Source organism: Mangifera indica, chromosome 1 (assembly GCF_011075055.1).
Source record: "Mangifera indica cultivar Alphonso chromosome 1, CATAS_Mindica_2.1, whole genome shotgun sequence".
Lineage (NCBI taxonomy): Eukaryota > Viridiplantae > Streptophyta > Magnoliopsida > Sapindales > Anacardiaceae > Mangifera > Mangifera indica.
Window position 1 is genome coordinate 20,374,694 of NC_058137.1, and position 17,431 is coordinate 20,392,124.

The following is a 17,431-nucleotide window of genomic DNA, read 5'->3' on the forward strand; positions in this document are numbered from 1 at the left end:
ACTAGTTGGAAGGGCGGCAATTCTCCTATAAATACCCCCCCTCTCTTCATGTAACATATACACAATTCTTCTTTCTTTCTTTCTGCTTCTTCTTGTTTCTTTATTCCTTCTGCCATGCTTTGGCTTAATAATTTTATTTGACAGTCAATTACTTTATTATTTTTATAACAGCATATACTGTTATTGCTTCATTGATTGTTTGATATTTATTGACTGTTTGCTGCGACATTGTTGTCATTTTCTCCCCAACTTTGCTTTTGTTTTATTCACCTTTAAGGCAATTATTTATTCGTGATGTAAATTGGTGGGACATTGTTTCAGAAAATTTTATCTCTATCATCTGGACATCCTTTTTTACAAGAAAAATATATATCCCAAAATTGAACCATTGCTATATGTCAGCGTCACGGACAAGTGTTTAGAAATTGCACATATATCCTTGCCGTGGCCAATAGAGCCTGGGATTCTTAAAGAACCAGGAAGCATTCTCTACTGTCTTTCACAAACTCATTAATCTTCTCACATGGAGCTGGCATTTCCCACCTTCTCAATCCTTCTAACCTTTCTTCTCTTTCTCTTCATGCTGCTGAAAAAGGGGAAGAAATCAAAAACCGTTGAAAAAACTTTGAATTTGCTTCCAGGGCCATTGAAATTACCTTTCATAGGAAACTTGCACCAGCTGGGAGGCTCTCTACCCCATCACAGATTAAGAGACTTGGCCAGGAAATATGGGCCATTTATGCACCTACAGCTCGGGGAAGTTTCCACTGTGGTAGTTTCATCTCCCAGGTATGCCAGAGAAGTTATGAAAATCCATGATATAAACTTTGCATCAAGGCCACAGATGGTGGCCGCACATATCATCTCTTATGATTCTGCTGATATAGTCTTTGCACCGTATGGTGATTCCTGGAGACAATTACGAAAAATATGTATATTGGAGCTTTTTAGCAGGAGAAGGGTCCAGTCTTTCCGATCAATTAGAGAGGAAGAGGTGTCTGCTCTTTTTCATTGGCTTGTTTCAAATGCGGGATCGCCAATTAACCTTACGGAGAAAATTTTCATACTGATTTATGGAATCACTTCCAGGGCAGCCTTTGGCAGCAAATCGAAAGATCAAGAACTATTCATATCACTGGTGGAAGACACTTTAAAAGCGATGGCAGGATTTAATATTGCAGATCTATTTCCTTCCATTGGATTTCTCCAATGGATCACTGGATTCAAGTCCCAGGTGGAGAAGCTGCATCAAGGAGCTGACAGAATAGTTGAAAAAATTATAAATGACCACAAGATGAGGAATGAAACATTGAATGACAAAAGTGGGGAGGCTGAAGATGATCTGGTTGACGTTCTTCTGAAAGTTCAACAGCATGGTGATCTTGAATTTCCGTTGACTATGGACAACATAAAAGCAGTGGTCACGGTAAGTACTGTTCAACATTGCTTATGTCTTATTCACCTTTAAGCCAATTATTTATTCGTGCTGTAAATTGGTGGGACATTGTTTCAGAAAATTTTATCTTTGTTATCTGGGCATCCTTTTTTACAAGAAAAATATTTATCTTCAAAATTGAACAATTGCTATTGTCATGCCAGTGTCACCTGCAAGTGTTTTAGAATGCATTTCACATTTATCCTTCCTTGTGTCCAGTAGAGCCTGGGATTCTTAAAGAACCAGGAAGCATTCTCTACTGTCTTTCACAAACTCATTAATCTTCTCACATGGAGCTGGCATTTCCCACCTTCTCAATCCTTCTAACCTTTCTTCTCTTTTTCTTCATGCTGCTGAAAAAGCGAAAGAAATCAAAAATCGTTGAAAAAACTTTGAATTTGCTTCCAGGTCCATTGAAATTACCCTTCATAGGAAACTTGCACCAGCTGGGAGGCTCTCTACCCCATCACAGATTAAGAGACTTGGCCAGGAAATATGGGCCATTTATGCACCTACAGCTCGGGGAAGTTTCCACTGTGGTAGTTTCATCTCCCAGGTATGCCAGAGAAGTTATGAAAACCCATGATATAAACTTTGCATCAAGGCCTCAGATGGTGGCCACACATATCCTGTCTTATGATTCTGCTGATATAATCTTTGCACCGTATGGTGATTCCTGGAGACAATTACGAAAAATTTGTACATTGGAGCATTTTAGCACGAGAAGGGTCCAGTCTTTCCGATCAATTAGAGAGGAAGAGGTGTCTGCTCTCATTCATTGATTTGCTTTTTGACTTAGGGTTGCCTTTGTATTTTTTTCCTGTCCGGTTCAATTACTAGATGAGACGCATAGCGTTTGAAGTAACTCCCTAAAACTTTTTAAGAAGCCACTATTATATTTTTAAGATTTCTAGAATTTTATTGGCCCATTTGGTTTCGTTGGACCCATTTATTGTAAACTTTGTCGCTTTCAAATGCTTGGGCCCGTAGAAATAGATCCAAACTGGAAACTTAATGGCACTGGGTGTGGTCAGTAAAGGTTGATCATGTTAAGAATCAAGTGTTCTATTTTTATATTTTTAGACAAATTTAAGATTTTTATGTTTCTCTCACAAATTCAATTTTATTTTTTTATAAAGTTATTTCAAATTTTTTCAACCAAAACTAAACTGTTTTATAACTCAAACCAAATCAAACTGCAAACTTTGAACAAGTTAGTTCGATTTTATGATTTGAATCAAATTATGTACACTTTTAGTTTTACCAATAACGATCGACTTTTAAGTTTTTTAGTAAAAAATTTAAAAGTAAATTATTAAAAATATGCATCTATTTAATTTTAATGAGAATATAAATAATTAAATGTTAAAATAATAAAAATAATGCTTATAACGATAAGATATTCATCTCTCGTTAATTTTTTCTTGCTAAAGACTTTTTTTTTTTTTAGTGATTTGTGTCTAGCGCTTGAAATTAATGTTTAGTGATTTAATTGAGTTAGACTGGTCCCAATTGATGTAGGCTAAGTTGAATCTTACATAAAAATTGTAGTGTTTCTTTTACTTTTCACATTGATTTTTATATTTTTAGAGTGTGTTGTGAAAAAGAAGTGTAAACAATATCATCTGTTTAATTGAAGTAGAAACAACCAAATCAATATCACTCACAATATTTATACTTGTTTTTTCTTTTACTTTCTAAACTTGTTTTTGTATTTTTTGTTTCACAAGTAACTCATTATCTTTACGAAAATAGAGCATGTCGTATGTTATCATCCAGTTTTAATAGATTTTAAAAAACGTTTTCTTCTCCCTCATCTATCATTATATAACTCTCAAACTTTGACAACATTTTAAACACATTTAATACTAGATTTTGAATGGTGGAGATGTGTCCTAATATCCAGAATGTTTGATATAATTTTACGATAAATTGGTATTCTAATGCGAGATTTTCTGATTTATGCAATTGTGTTATTGTTTTATTTCATATTGTTTTTGGAGGATTATGTACCCATTTGTAGGCTGATATACTGTACACTCATTGTTAATATAATGGGTTTGTTTTGGATAATGTCTTATGATTTTACGCTTCATATTAAATAGGATTTCACATTATATTGCAGTGTCTCTCTATTATACTTGTTTCATTGATTATTTGGTATACGTTGAATGTTTGTTGCCACATAGTTCTACAAAGGGAAAGTTTGGTTCGGGCCATGTTAGCTTATTCGGTCAACATTGCTTATGTCCTATTCACCTTTCAACCAATTATTTATTCGTGATGTATATTGGTGGGACATTGTTTCAGAAAATTTTATCTTTGTTACCTGGACATCCTTTTTTACAAGAAAAATATTTATCTTCAAAATTGAACAATTGCTATTGTCATGTCAGTGTCACCTGCAAGTGTTTTAGAATGCATTTCACATTTATCCTTCCTTGTGTCCAGTAGAGCCTGGGATTCTTAAAGAACCAGGAAGCATTCTCTACTGTCTTTCACAAACTCATTAATCTTCTCTCATGGAGCTGGCATTTCCCACCTTCTTAATCCTTCTAACCTTTCTTCTCTTTCTCTTCATGCTGCTGAAAAAGGGGAAGAAATCAAAAACCGTTGAAAAAACTTTGAATTTGCTTCCAGGTCCATTGAAATTACCTTTCATAGGAAACTTGCACCAGCTGGGAGGCTCTCTACCCCATCACAGATTAAAAGACTTGGCCAGGAAATATGGGCCATTTATGCACCTACAACTCGGGGAAGTTTCCACTGTGGTAGTTTCATCTCCCAGGTATGCCAGAGAAGTTATGAAAACCCATGATATAAACTTTGCAGCAAGGCCTCAGATGGTGGCCACGCATATCATCTCTTATGATTCTAGTGACATAGCCTTTGCACCGTATGGTGATTCCTGGAGACAATTACGAAAAATCTGTATGTTAGAGCTTTTTAGGACTACAAGGGTCCAGTCTTTCCGATCAATTAGAGAGGAAGGGGTGTCTGCTCTTATTCATTGGCTTGTTTCAAACGCGGGATCACCAATTAACCTAACGGAGAAACTTTTCACACTGACTTATGGAATCACTTCCAGGGCAGCCTTTGGCAGCAAATCCAAAGATCAAGAACTATTCATATCACTGATGGAAGACACTTTAAAAACGATGGCAGGATTTAATATTGCAGATCTATTTCCTTCAATTGGATTTCTCCAATGGATCACTGGATTCAAGTCCCGTGTAGAGAAGCTGCATCAAGAAGCTGACAGAATAGTGGAAAAAATTATAAATGACCACAAGATGAGGAATGAAACATTGAATGACAAAAGTGGGGAAGCTGAAGATGATCTGGTTGACGTTCTTCTGAAAGTTCAACAGCATGGTGATCTTGAATTTCCGTTGACTATGGACAACATAAAAGCAGTGGTCACGGTAAGTACTGTTTAACGCCACCAAATTTCATTACTTAATTGAGTTATTTCCACGTGAGCACAATTTGATCACCGAGTTAATGTTGACATTGACGAAGACAAAGTCTTGTACAAATTCATAATGATGTAGTCCATACCACCCCAATCACCCAACACTTAAACAAGGACCTTTTCCAGCACAAGGGTTTCCAACCAGTTGAGTCCACTAGGGATGGCAATGGGGAGGGGCGGGGAGGGGATATCAATCCCCGTCCCCACCCCGTCCCCGTTGCGGGGATAAAAAATAATCCCCGTCCCCTCCCCGTGAAGGAAAATCCCCTCCCCATCCCCTCCTCGTCCCCGCGGGGAAAAATCCCCTCCCCATCCCCGCCCCGTCCCCGCGGGGAAAAATCCCCTCCCCATACCCATAAATATAAATTTTAATTCTTTTATATATTTCAATAAATAAAATAAATCATATTTTCCCAAAATATCACTTGCTACAAGAGCTACAAAATATTCTTTGTTATTTTAGTTCAAATATAAAGTTTTCATAAAATCTAACAATATGCAATAATCAATCTCTTCATTAGTAGCTCTTCATGTATATGATTTAGGGTAATTTTATAATAACATTAAATTTAACACTTTTCATTCACTTCAATTGATTTTATCAAGTTTATAATTTATTATTTTTTGTGTGTAAAATCTGGTGGATTGACTAACTAAGTTTTGAAGTTGAAATAAAATTAATTTGGTGCATTTGCATTTTATGATAATGAGATTTTGGGGTTTTTTTAATATATTAGATTAATAATTTAGAAATTAGTAAAAGCTAATAATTGATAATTCAAAAATTAGTAAAATTAAAGTTATAGTTTTAATAAATCATAATGTAAAAATTTCTAAAATTTAATAGTTTAGAAATTATTATATTAATATATTAGTTTTAGGGGGTGGGGTGGGGCGGGGAGGGGATGGGGCGGGGCGGGGAGGGGAGGGGCGGGGCGGCGCGGGGCGGGGAGGGGAGGGGAGGGGAGGGGAGGGGCGGGGCGGGGCGGGGACACATGTATCCCCGTCCCCGATTACGGGGATTTTTTTCATCCCCATCCCCGCCGCTTTCCCCGTTTTTATCGGGGAATCCCCTCCCCGTTAGGGTCGGGGAGGGTCGGGGCCCCTAAAATAGGGTCCAAATTGCCATCCCTAGAGTCCACTAGTCAGGCTCAATTTAATTTGAGTTTATTATTATTCGATTTGAGTATAATGTTGACAAACTTGTAAAGTTTAGAATTTTGTATTTACTATTTTTAATTTTAAATATATAATAATTGACAAATAGATAAGTTAAAGATTTAATTGTAATTTTTTTAGTTGAACTCAAATAAATCGTTTTTATCTCAAAATTAATCATGAACCTGTTGAGAACTCAAGTTTTGTATAAATACAATCGATAGCTCAAACCAAACACTACTTGGTTCAATTGCAGCCCTACATGACAACAGCCACTTGATTAATATAAATGCATGGCTTAATTAAGACAGTGAAGTGAACCAGAAAATTGTACGTGCGGGACAAAGTTGGAGTTGGGAAAATTGGTAGATTTTAAGAGTAGAAATGATACAATTTTAAGTAAATCCCCCTTGTACCTCGATCGACCATGACTACCCCCCCAGGATATAACAGTGCTCTGCCACTCTAAGCTTGTTTATACTGGAGGATGTCAGGTACCTTCTGAAGACTTCAGAATTATTGTATAGTAGTGACCTGAATATTGTAATAGGTTTAAAAAGTGAATTTTTAAGGAGATGTAGCAGGCATCACTTGTTGTAGAAATGCTACCAATGAGTATGTGTGTCAAACATTTGTCAGCTAGAATTTGTATATAAAAGTTGTATTAAAATCTATGTGACAAGAGTCTGTCCACAAAATAAAGTGAGTTAAAGACTAAGAATCCAAACAAAAAGAATAAAAAAATTTCTTCTTCATTTATTGTGAAATTTTTTTTCTGTGATTTTTCTCATACTGGGTTTTTAGGTAAACATTTATGTTCCTGTATTGAGTACTTGTGCATTTTGCTTTTTTCTTTGGGATTCGTATGAAAAAACATAGGTGAAAAAACTTGTGATTGAGTTTTAATCATGATGTAGAATCCTTTGTTTATATATATATAAAAACTTGTTCTTTGAGCTGAGATCTGTTCATAAATCCTCTCTTCAGGATATTTTTACTGCTGGTAGTGAGACAGCTGCTACAACTATAGATTGGGCAATGTGTGAGATGATGAAAAATACAAGAGTGCTACAGAAGGCACAAGCTGAGGTGAGGGAAGTCTTCAATAAAAAAGGCAAGATCAATGAAACAAGTATCGATGAAATGAAGTTCTTGAAGCTAGTAGTAAAAGAGACTCTGAGACTACATCCTCCAATACCATTAATTACTAGAGAATGTAGAGAGCAATGTGTGATTAATGGAGTTGACATACCCATCAAAACCAGAGTCATTGTTAACGTATGGGCAATCGGAAGAGATCCTGACTATTGGAATGAACCAGAAATTTTCAATCCAGAGAGGTTCCTTAATCATTCAATAGACTACAAGGGGACCAGTTTCCAGTATATCCCATTCGGTGCCGGTAGGAGAATATGCCCTGGAATGTCATTTGGTCTAGCCAATGTTGAGCTTTCTTTGGCGATGTTTCTGTACCATTTTGATTGGAAACTTCCTAGTGGGATGAAGAAAGAAGATTTAGACATGACAGAGGCCTTTGGTCTAACAGTTGGAAGAAAAGAAAACCTGCACATTATTCCCATTCCTTATCATCCTCCACCTTCTTCTTAAGGAGAAAAAATGAACACAACGTTAGAAAGATATTGGATTGATGAATCTCAGTTTAAAGTTGAGACTTCGAATGGCATGAGTAAACTTACTATCACATTCTGCTGATATAGCAGAGTATTTATGTATTTATGAATCCCTCTTGATTCAAACCTAGGTTTTCATGTAATTTGTAGAACACAATTTAAAGCTATATGCTTATAATCCTGCGTCTGTTGAATAAAAGATAACTTGTAACCACAAGTCCTATCAGCCGATGAATAAAAGACTCTCAGATCTTTGTTATGTAACCCAAAGAAAACTCAGAGTGAAAATGCACAAATATTGAATATGGAAACACAAGTATTTATGTGAAAATCTCAATACGAGAAAACTACAAATAGACGATGGAGAAAATATTATAAGATGAAGAAGAGATTATTTGTTCTCTTCATCTAGTCTCTTTGATTTTAGCTTACTATATGTTTTCAGAGGTACACATCTTTTTAACTTTACGTACACTTTAATATAATTTTTATATATAAACCTTAATTGACAGATACTTGACACATAATTGACAATAATACTGAAGTAGTTTATCGGTTAGTTTATGTTATTATTGCTTTTAATTAACTTTTTAACCACTAGAAACTGTAAATTTACACATAAAAATTCTTAATTAAATTATTAAATAAAATTAATTGATGCGGCTTTACCAACTACAAACCTTTTCTACATCAATTACTCGATTGTCTCTTTCACCCACTGAAGAGTCACATAATTCGTGATGAAGGTGAAGTTGGAGTGAATCGGATGAACGCTGGTTGTGGGTAGAGGTCATGGAGGAACCCCTGTTAGAGATTGGAGGATTCACTAGCAAAGGTTGAGTGAATCAGGCTTGAGCTATAACATGGCTTGAGATGGGGCGAAACTGTCAGATTGCAAACATGTGGGGTGACGAGAAAGGTCTAAAAGATAAAACCCTAATTGCTGGGTCTGTTAGTTTTTAGAGTTGAGAAACAAAAAGGATTTTGCTGCTCCAATCCTATCAAGAATTATATAATTGTGTATTATATTAATTAACTATAATCTATATATAGGCTAAAAGACTTGTTTCCACCCAAGGTACAGTGAAATCTTTAAAGTTTTATTCTCTAACTTTCAAAAACCCAAATATCCACTCATGAGCCAAATTTTGTTAAAAATCTCAATAAGAGTTAAGGGTAAAATTATTATTTAACAAAAAAAATTTTAAAAACTAAACTTTCATCACATTTCTCCCTCTCAATTTTAAAATCTCATATTCCCTTGTCCAAATTTTATTTTAAAGTTTGAAAAGTGATAATTTTTCCCTCAGGTTTTCTCTCATTTTCTCTAGCAACCAATTTCTTCCCGCCGTCTACCGGTCTTCCCTCCTTCTCCATTGGCACTCCTCCTTCTTCCCTCCTTTGTTGAAGGCGGAGACCGTCATCTCCATCTCAAACGAAGACAAAACGTCTTCATCTCAAATGAAGGTCATTCGTTTTCATCAAACCAAGACTAGCTGGCTCACGAGCTAAATTGAACCAAACTCATTCTTATTTAAGTTTAGCTCGTTTTCTTGACAAGACACATTTTATGGTTCGATTTCGTTAAAAACAAACTCGAACTGAGCTATACCAAGCTGAGCTGACTCGACTCACATCTAGGCCTAAATATAAATCAATACACTTTTAAGAGAAAATAATTATATAGTAAATGTGTATATAAAAAAAATTAAAATTTTAGAAATATTTATAATATTTTCTAAAATGATGACTTGTCAATTATAATTTATTATTATTTTAGAAATTTAATATTATTTTATTTTTTAAAAGGCATAGTATATGATATAATACAAGATTCAACTATCATGGTGCATCCAATTACATTATTTTGTGAACATTTGTATGTGAATTTTTATTTAAGTACAATTGATAACGTCTTTTGCTTTTATTTGATTTGGATGTTTATTGTTTAGGTGTACCATTACGATGTGCCAATCCCTAGCTTACCCTCAGAGTATTTAATCTCACATTCTTTTTATGAGATTCTGGACCAAAATTTACTGTGATTGTCACTAACTTTCAGCACCTTATTTGGTCAAGATCGGATTAGTTTTCAGTACCAAAAGATAAAGGAATTTTAGTTTGAGTGTTTAAGGGAGCTCGAGCAACAGAGTGGGATACTCAAAAGTATTTCAAATCTGGGAAAAGGGAAATAAATTAATAACTAAGGGTGCGTTTGGTTGAGGGTTTTTAAGATTATCTTGGTAATCTATCTTTTATTCCCTTGTTTGGTTTGTCAGTAATAAAGATTACAGTAATCTTCTATTACCAATACTAACGTGGCAGGTAATATAGGTGGTAATCTGATTACCACATTCACCTTAGGTATTTAAAGATTACTGGGGTAATCTTGAGTTTATTATAGAAAAATTATTATTTATTAATTTTTTGAGATAAAAATAAATTTATTTTTAATTAATATGACAAATAATATAAAAAATATTTAAAAATAATTATATTCAAGGGCATTTAAGTAAAATAATTTACTAGTAATCTTTTATTACATTTAACCAAACACAATAATTATTTATACTTATCAAATTTTATCAAACATAGTAATCATTTATACCCAGTAATCTTCTAAGTAATTTATCTTCAAGGTAATCTTTCTATTTTAGTAATCAAACATTTCCCAAACCAAACGCCCCCTAAGAGTGTTTACGCTGTATGTTGATTTCGCATTTGTATCTGACACTTGAGATTATTGTTTACTGATTTAACTGAGTTAGACTTGCCCCAGTTGATGTAGGCCAAGTTGAATCTCAGCTGAATAACGTAAAAATTGTAGCGTTTCTTTTACCTTCAACCTAGTTAGTAAAAATGGGAGCCAAAAAAAAAAAAAAATGGTACGTGAATTATATTAGTATAATAAGGTGAATAATAACAAGCAAGTCTGTAAAAACATACTTTTAAAATTTGCATACAGAAAAAATACAAAATATATATATACGAGTTTAATATGACACATCATCAATAATATATTTCTAAAAATACGATAATATCATAATAATTTTAGTAATTTTCATGAATCTCTTAGTGAAAATTAATATAACAATTCAAATATAAAATATTTAATTAACTATTAAATCTAATATAATATAATACATAATCAAAATTTTTTGTACAATAAGTAATGTACTAGTCAGTTAGAAAAAACAAATAAATTAATCATGTTAGATTTCAGACTTCAGATCAAAATGAATCTTTGTATAAGCCATAAGGGAGGAAAACACAAAATTAGGGTTGAGAATTAAGAAAAAAATATTGTTGGATTTTTTTTAAATGACAATGACATTTTCATAAATAATTAAAAATAGAAGGGACAATTTTTTATTTTAAGTTTAGCCAAAAATTCAAAAATATAGCTAACATATAATTCGTGTTTAATATGGAAATGATGTAAAATACACATTTAATATATTTTGAATTCAAAAATTTTTTTGAATGTGTTTAATACGTATATTTACTAATTAGGTTTCTACATGATTTTGTAATTTTTAGGGTGTGTTGTGAGAAAGAAGTTTGAATAATATCATCTACTTAATTTAAGCCTAAACAACCAAATCAATATCACTTGCAATATCTACACTTACTTTTTCTTTTACTTTCTAGACTTGTTTTTGTATTTTTCATTTTTCAAGTAACTCGTTATCTCTACGAGAACATGACATATCGTATGTTATTGTCTAGTTTTGATAAATCTTAGAAAAATGTCTTGTTCTTCCTTATCTACTGTTGTATAGATCTCAAACTTAGACAATGTCTTAAACACATATGATGCTAGATTTTGAATAGTAAAAATATGTGCTTGATGTCAAGAATGTTTGATATAGCCTTATAATAAATCGGAATTTTGGTGTGAGATTTTCTGTTTTTTGCAATTATGTTCTTGTTGCGTTTTATATTGTTTTTGGAGGATTGTGTATCCATTTATACGCTGACAAACTATGCAATCTCATTGCTGATATAGTAGATTTGTTTTTGGTGATGTCTTGTGATTTCATTCTTTATATCAAAAAAGATTTCACGTTATATTGTGGCATCTGTTGCAGATGGTGGATTTTTCCACCCCATATTGTTGACTTTGGCTAAAAGGCAATGGGAATGCATTAATGGCTTTAGAAACTTAGCTTGGAAGAAACTATTTTTACTGGTTGGAGGGGCGACAATTCTCCTATAAATACCCCCCTCTCTTCATGTAACATATACACAATTCTTCTTTCTTTCTTTCTGCTTCTTCTTGTTTCTTTATTCCTTCTGTCGTGCTTTGGCTTAATAATTTTATTTGGCAGTCAATTACTTTATTATTTTTATAACACGTTATTAGCACGATCAGCTCAAGTATATTATATCTTTATATTATGTCGTTATGCTGCATAAATATTATAAATACGGATATCTCAGTTGTGATGTCCTAGTTGACTTTTAATTTATGTTATATTTTTGCTTAATTTTTCTTTATAATTATACAATATTTGCAACCCGAAGTTTACAAAATTGTAAATCTGGACCTGAAGTCCTAAAACTCTTGAATCTAGACCTGAAGTTTGGAATATCATAAATCTGAACCTGAAGTTTTGAATCTTATTTGTAACTTGAAGTTTATAAAGTTATGAATCTGGACCTGCAGTCCTGAATATCATGAATCTGGATCTGAAATCTTGAATATCGTTCGTAACCCGAAGTTTACGAAATTATAAATTTGTGACCTGAAGTCATAAATATTACTTGTAACCTGAAGTTTACAAAACCAAGAATCTGGACCGGAAGTCCTGATATTATTTAAATATTTATTTTTATTGTATTCCATTTATTTGAATATTTATTTATTCGCATATTTATTTACTTGAATCTTTATTTTTATTTATATATGATTTACAACTTGAAGTTTGTAAAATCATGAGAATACATGTTTATGGGCCGGAAGTCCCCAGTTTCATAAATATGGGCCGGAAGTCCCCAATTTCATCAAAGTCTTTATTTTAATAATGATATCACCTTTGCAACCTGAAGTTTGCATAAAGTGTGAAAAATATAGACTTGAAGTCCAAAATATAATCAGAATACGTATTATAATATTCTGAAAACTAATTACAAAACCAGAAGTTTTGTATATATGGGATAATATATGAAACTGAAGCTTCCAAAATTAATCCCAATATTTCTCCTACAAAATCAATTGTTTTGTAAATATGAAATAATATTTGAACTTGAAGTTTCAAAGATTAATTCATATATATTGTTTATAAAACCAGAAGTTTTGTAAATATGACAATAATTGAACCTGAAGTTCCTAAAATTGGATGGATAATATTAAATGGGCTTTTTGCATGAGTCTCCACCTAGAATTTATAAGTCTGGAAAACTAACTAAATATAATGTCTCAGAAGGACAAATACAAGACTATTATTTTTCGGCATCATATCCCTGAAGGATTGCAAGCCGAAATATGGATATAATGATAAATCTATTAAATTTGTGGAGAAATTTGAAAGATAGATTTGAATATCAGATTCAATAATACTCCCAATTACTCTATATTTAGTATAACTTTGTAATATTCAGAATCTTTTCTTGAATGTGGAAGATAAAATATTTTCCATGTTTTATTTTATGCTCCTGTAGTAGCAATATCGGAAAAGAAATTCTGAATTACTATTTTCTCGTTATATATCGTTCCCTGAAGTGAACGCAACTACCAGAAGTAGTTATTATGAGTATGAAATGCCCAAAATTTTTATGATTAAATCCATTATATATATTTATTTTGGAGTCATGCATATTATTTTATTATCATGTTCTCTTCCTTTCAATATTTTGTGTACGTTATAACTAACGTAATTTTTAAATGAAAGGAAATGGACTCCAAAATTGAAGCGTTGACTTCAAAAGCTGATGTGGGAGACATATGTTTGGTGGACAGTGCAACAACGCACACAATCCTTAAGGAAAAGAAATTTTTCTTATCTTTAGCATTAATTGAAGCTAAAGTAACCACCATATCAGGATCAATTAATCTGATAGAAGGTTCTGGAAGAGCCACAATTATGTTAAATAATGAGACCAAATTAAGCATCAATGATGCATTATATTCAAGTAGATCCAGAAGAAATCTACTGAGTTTTAAAGATATAAGAAAAAATGGTTATCATCTTGAAATCATGAGTGAAAATGGTGCAGAATTCATCTGTATAACTAGTAATGCCTCCGAAAGAAGGCTTATACTAGAGAAATTGCCTGCTTTATCATCTGGATTGTATTATACAATCATAAAGGCAATTGAAACCTACGCAGTATCGAACCAGAAGCTCATTGATCCAAAAGCATTTACGCTTTGGCATGATCGTTTAGGCCACTCAGGATCTACAATGATACGTAGGATTATTAAAAATTCACATGGACATACATTACAGAATCATAAAATTTTATTGTCCAGTGAACAATTCTACACTGCTTGTTCTCAAGGCAAATTAGTAATAAGACCATCTCCCTCCAAAATTGGAGGTGAATCCCCATCATTCCTGCAAAGGATTCAAGGGGATATATGCGGACCCATTCATCCACCAAGTGGGTCATTTCGTTATTTTATAGTCTTAATTGATGCATCTGCACGATGGTCTCATGTTTGTTTATTGCCTAGTCGAAATGTTGCATTTGCTAAACTGTTAGCACAAATTATCAAATTAAAGGCATATTTCACAGATTATTCGATCAAGTCAATATGGCTAGATAATGCTGGTGAATTTACATCCAAAACGTTTGATGATTATTGTATGTCTATGGGGATTGAGGTTGAACATCCAGTCTCGCATGTCCACACACAGAATGGATTAGTTGAGTCTCTTATCAAACGACTCCAGATAATTGCACGTACTTTATTATTAAAAAGTAAATTACCTACTTCTATGTGGGGACATGCTATATTACATACTGCAGCGTTAATTCGCTTGCGACCTTCTTCTTATCATCAATATTCTCCCCAACAATTAGTTCTTGGTCACCAACCTGATGTATCTCATTTGAGAATTTTTGGTTGTGCTGTATATGTCCCTATTACGTCCCCTCAACGCACAAAAATGGGACCCCCAATGTCGTTTGAGAATATATGTTAGATATAATTCACCATCCATTATCAGATACCTGGAACCATTAACAGGTGATCTTTTTACTGTACGATTTACAGATTGTCACTTTGATGAGACAACTTTCCCATCTTTAGGGGAAAAGAAAATGCCTCCTGAAGTTACGCATGAACTTACTTGGTATGTACCTACCATGTCTCATTTAGATCCTCGCACATCCCAAAGTGAAACTGAAGTGCAAAGGATAGTGCGATTACAAATTATTGTCAACCAAATGCCCGATGCATTTGTGGATACGACAAAAGTGATAAGATCACATGTTCCAACTGCTAATGCACCAACAAGAATCAATGTGACTACTGAACAGTCCATTTGAGCCGTGACTGATCTAGCTACCTCACGCCAGAAGCGTGGTAGACCTGTTGGATCGAAGGACACTGTCCCTCGAAAAAGAAAGGCAAATAATCAAACAAATATTCCTCCAGAAGAGGTTACAGTCCCTGAAGAGACTCAAGCCCCTGAAGTGGCACAAGCCCCTGAAGTGGCACAAACCCCTGAAGTAGTACAAATTCCTGAAGAACAGGAAAATGAGAATATTGAAATATTTTTAAATTATGTTCATACACAAGAAATGTGGAATCGTGAAACAATTATAGTTGATGATATATTCTCATTTGCAGTAGCTACTGAAATTATGAATGATGATGATTTTGAACCACGTACTGTGGCTGAGTGCAAACAAAGACATGATTGGCCTAAATGGGAAGAAGCAATTCAAACAGAATTAGCTTCTCTAGCAAAACGTCAAGTGTTTGGGCCTGTAGTTCCAACACCTCAAGACGTACAACCCGTTAGATATAAATGGGTATTTGTGAGAAAAAGAAATGAGAAAAATGAAATTGCTAGATATAAAGCCAAGCTTGTAGCCCAAGGCTTTTCCCAAAGGCTTGGTATAGACTTTGATGAAGCATATGCACCTGTAATGGATATAATCACATTCAAATATTTAATAAGTTTAACAGTCTCTGAAGGACTGGATATGCATCTAATGGACGTAGTTACTGCTTATTTGTATGGAAATTTAGACGCTGAAATTTATATGAAACTCCCTGAAGGATACAAATTGCCTGAAGCAAAAAGGGTCAATTCAAGAGGCTTGTACTCAATTAAATTACAACAATCATTGTACGGATTAAAACAATTCGGACGTATGTGGTACAATCGCCTCAGTGAATATTTGAAAAAAGAGGGATATGTGAATGACCCTATATGCCCATGTGTCTTTATCAAAAGGTCAGAATCGGGATTTACTATTATAGCAGTTTATGTTGATGACATGAATTTAATTGGGACTCCTGAAGAGCTCTCAAAAACTATTGAATATCTGAGAGAAGAATTTGAAATGAAGGATTTAGCGAAAACAAAATATTGTCTCGGTCTGCAGATCGAGCATAATTCAAATGGAATACTTATCTATCAATCAACGTATATTGAAAAATTATTAAAACGTTTTAATATGGATAAGGCTTATCCTTTGAGCACCCCCATGGTTGTTCGGTCTCTTGATTCAAAAAAGGACCCATTTCGTCCTAAAGATGAAGATGAAAAGATACTTGGTCCTGAAGTACCATATCTTAATGTCATTGGAGCCTTATTATATTTGGCCCAATGCACGAGACCGGATATATCCTTCGCAGATAATTTATTGGCCCGATTTAGCTCTACACCAACCCGTCGCCATTAGAACGGAATCAAACATATATTTCATTACCTTTATGGAACTAGAGATTTGAGATTATTATATTCTGTCAAATCCTCTAAAAATCCTAGTTTGGTTGGATATGCAGATGCTGGTTATCTTTCTGACCCCCATAAGGCCCGTTCACAAACGGGATATGTTTTCACTTATAATGACACAGCTATATCATGGCGCTCCACCAAGCAGACCTTGGTTGCAACTTCTTCAAATCATTCAGAAATTTTAGCTCTCCATGAAGCCAGCCGTGAATGTATATGGTTACGGTCTGTCATCCATCATATTCAGAATGCATGCAGTCTTCCTTCTACAACAGACACTTCTTCCATATTATATGAAGACAATGCAGCATGTATAGCCCAAATTAGAGGTGGGTACATCAAAGGAGACAGAACCAAACATATCTCATCGAAGTTCTTTTACACTCATGAGCTCCAACAGAGTAAAAAGATTGATGTCAAACAAATCAGATCCAGTGAGAATCTTGCAGATTTGTTCACTAAAATACTACTGACATCAACATTTGAGAAGTTAGTGTATAACATCGATATGCGGCGACTCAACAAGCAACCAAGTTAATCCTACTACAAAGAGGGGGAGCGTTCATCAGGGGGAGCATTCATCAGGCAAAATTTTGAAGTTTATCAAATATTGGACAAAAGGTACACTGTACTCTTTTTCCCTTCACTAGGTTTTGTCCCACTGGGTTTTCCTAGTAAGGTTTTTAATGAGACAGTTTAAGCACGTCCAATGCTAACTTACAGGACATTTAATAATTATGTTCTTTTGCTTTGGTTTTTATCCCATTGGGTTTTTCCTTAGCAAAGTTAATATAATTATTTGTAAGTAGTGGAA

The 17,431-nt window shown here is 33.8% G+C and overlaps 1 protein-coding gene across 2 annotated transcripts; it reads left to right on the plus strand.

Annotated features, from left to right (window-relative positions):
* The first annotated feature begins 373 nt into the window (after positions 1 to 373).
* Positions 374 to 7,963, plus strand: LOC123194267 (cytochrome P450 71D11-like). Of its 2 annotated transcripts, none has more exons than XM_044607440.1 (2): positions 374 to 1,426; positions 7,056 to 7,963. In XM_044607440.1, the coding sequence occupies exons 1-2, from the start codon at positions 524 to 526 to the stop codon at positions 7,674 to 7,676; spliced, it is 1,524 nt and encodes a 507-aa protein (XP_044463375.1). In that variant the 5' UTR covers positions 374 to 523; the 3' UTR covers positions 7,677 to 7,963. The 2 variants fall into 2 exon arrangements, with proteins under 2 accessions (XP_044463375.1, XP_044463367.1); XM_044607432.1 differs by lacking the exon at positions 374 to 1,426 and adding an exon at positions 2,888 to 4,860.
* The last annotated feature ends 9,468 nt before the right edge of the window (positions 7,964 to 17,431 follow it).

Coding starts and splice junctions, on each gene's coding strand:
- LOC123194267 (XM_044607440.1), top strand. CDS start 524: ATGGAGCTGGCATTTCCCACCTTCTCAATCCTTCTAACCTTTCTTCTC. Junction 1,427..7,055: donor ACATAAAAGCAGTGGTCACG/GTAAGTACTGTT, acceptor TCCTCTCTTCAG/GATATTTTTACTGCTGGTAG.